At 47.2% G+C, this 2,112-nt stretch overlaps 1 protein-coding gene across 3 annotated transcripts in view; it reads right to left on the bottom strand.

The window, feature by feature from the left end:
• Window positions 1–609: 609 nt before the first annotated feature.
• The window catches only part of PDLIM3 (PDZ and LIM domain 3), a 31,253-nt gene continuing 29,750 nt past the window's right edge, over window positions 610–2,112 (bottom strand). For all 3 annotated transcript variants that reach the window (XM_035004231.1, XM_035004230.1, XM_035004232.1), the window contains one exon: window positions 610–1,344. In XM_035004231.1, coding sequence (XP_034860122.1) covers window positions 1,155–1,344 — 190 coding nt within the window. In that variant the 3' untranslated portion in view covers window positions 610–1,154. The remainder of the gene's footprint in view (window positions 1,345–2,112) is intronic.

The raw sequence follows: 2,112 nt of genomic DNA, 5'->3' as shown, positions 1-2,112 counted from the left end.
AAGGTGCCAAGACAGAGCCAGGGGCTAGATGGAGTTCACTGAGATACAAGGATCCAAGCCTCCAGGGAAGAGCTGAGACTTCTGGAGATGATGCTGGAGGTGGGTTTGTTGCCTGCTCCCAACCATGTGGAGAAAACAGACCACAAATGAAACCATGGATTTTAACAGTGGATGCAATAGGATCCCAGGAGACTAGCAGCCCCTCCCTTCCTCAGGAGGGCCCTGAAACTGTCTCCTCTTGGACATGACATCTTGGGAAGGAGGCGGCAGCAGTGGTGAAATTTTGAGCATAAAGAAACAGCCTTGAGGGAGGTCTGAGCCTTGAGGTCACTGACTATTTCGTCTGAAAGAAACATTTATAAAATGAAAGAGACCATTTCAAAGCACAAGCAACTGTTTTCATGGGAAAGGGACTGAATTACCTTTAGCAAATTTAAATGTCCCTCCTAGCAGCAGAAATTGTGGGCTCATAAGAAACAGTATAGGAAACTAAAGAAGCCACATTTTTCTTAAAATACCCGAGTTGTTAGTGTACATGTCAAGATATGATTGCACCCTCTTGTTGGAATGTTGATTTTATTTGAATTCATTGAATGCCACTTCATTAGGTATTTTAAAAATATTTTATGTATTTATTATGTATGTTGCATCTGGTGGTATAATTGTTTGAATACGAAACTAGAGAAATCTAGGGAATTTCTTTCTGACATGCACTATACTATAATAGTTAAAACAGGTAACAGACAATTGCAGTTTGCGTTAGACTACAAGATTGTCATTTGGTATTTACTACAGTTGCAAAATCAGCTCGTTAAGGAAAGATAATTAGACTGCCCCGCATCTCTTGATGTCACAATATAAATATAAATTGTGGGGTATGACATATAAAAAAATTACTGCCTTCAATGTCCTTAAGTTATTACTAGCCCGAGAGAGAGAAAAAACATAGCCAAGTGTATGTTTCCGAGTGCATTTATAGCAGGCATTTGTCTCCCGCTCCCTGTTCTTCAGTAACAGTAGGAAAAACGTCTAAAAGCCTTGGTTTTAGGTTTGGAGCTAACCGTTTGCTCTACTTCTGCCCAAAGCCACCGGTGTCTTCGTGTGTAAGTAAGTGCGCGTGAGTGTGTGCGTGCTCGGGGCTGTGTAAGGCTTAATTAAGCTTTGGGATAGAGAGTAACCGTGTCGTAGCCCTGTGGGGGCCTCGTGCGAGCCCTTGCGTGGGTCTCGCAGTACAGCTCCCCCTCCACGAAGAAGTAGCCCTTCTGCTTAAGGTTGAGGTTACAGTCGGCGCACACGAAACACTCCGGATGCCGGTGCTTGTCCCGAGCCTTCACAACAGCGCCGCTGTTGAGGGAAAGACAAGACGGAGTGACAAGCCCAGAGCCGAAGACCTGATGCGAAGGGAAGCGACGCGGCCGAAGCTCTAACCAGGCTTCTCTCCCACTGCCGGTGCTGTCTGTTGCACGTGCAGGAAACAGCCTCCGGCCAGCCCTTGCAGCTGCAAAGCCCGCACGGCCGTGAGGCTGCCGTCACCCCCAGGGAGACCCGAGGCGCCCACAGGAACACGTCACGGGGTTCTCTCGGATGTTGACGTGTGACTCTTGCCCCCATTTTCCAAACAAGCCGCTCCTATAAAAGCTATAGGATCTGCCCTCGTGATCTATGCCCGTTGTTTCTTTGGAGGAGGAAAACGTGAGGCAGGTACGGCAAATACCTCTGCAAAGGACCCTGACTTTGACCGAGCTTGCCTACACATCTAGGAGTCCCTCTGGTGGCTGTCTTGGCGCTGCAGCCTCTACTCTACGGAGCCCAGAGAGAACGGAGCAAAGGGCGGAGGTGGAACTTCCGCGGGCGGGAAGGCTCACCTCTGCTGTCAAAACGGTTTACTCCAACCTAGGAGCATAATTGCTTTCGGTACCATCGTAAGCTATTGTGTTTTATGAGATCCTCTGCTCCTGAGCTGCCGGTCCTGCTTCTTTCCTTCCTTCCTTCCTTTCTCTCTTTCTTTCTTTCTCTTCCTTCCTTCCTTTCTCTCTTCCGTCTTTCTCTCTTTCTTTCTTTCTTTCTTTCTTTCTTTCTTTCTTTCTTTCTTTCTTTCTTTCTTTCTTTCTT

This window comes from Mirounga leonina, unplaced genomic scaffold (assembly GCF_011800145.1).
Source record: "Mirounga leonina isolate KUSES-001 unplaced genomic scaffold, KU_Mleo_1.0 Mir_128, whole genome shotgun sequence".
NCBI classification, from domain to species: Eukaryota; Metazoa; Chordata; class Mammalia; order Carnivora; family Phocidae; genus Mirounga; species Mirounga leonina.
Note: the sequence above shows the minus strand (reverse complement) of the source record. Positions and strands in the feature narration are given on the sequence as shown.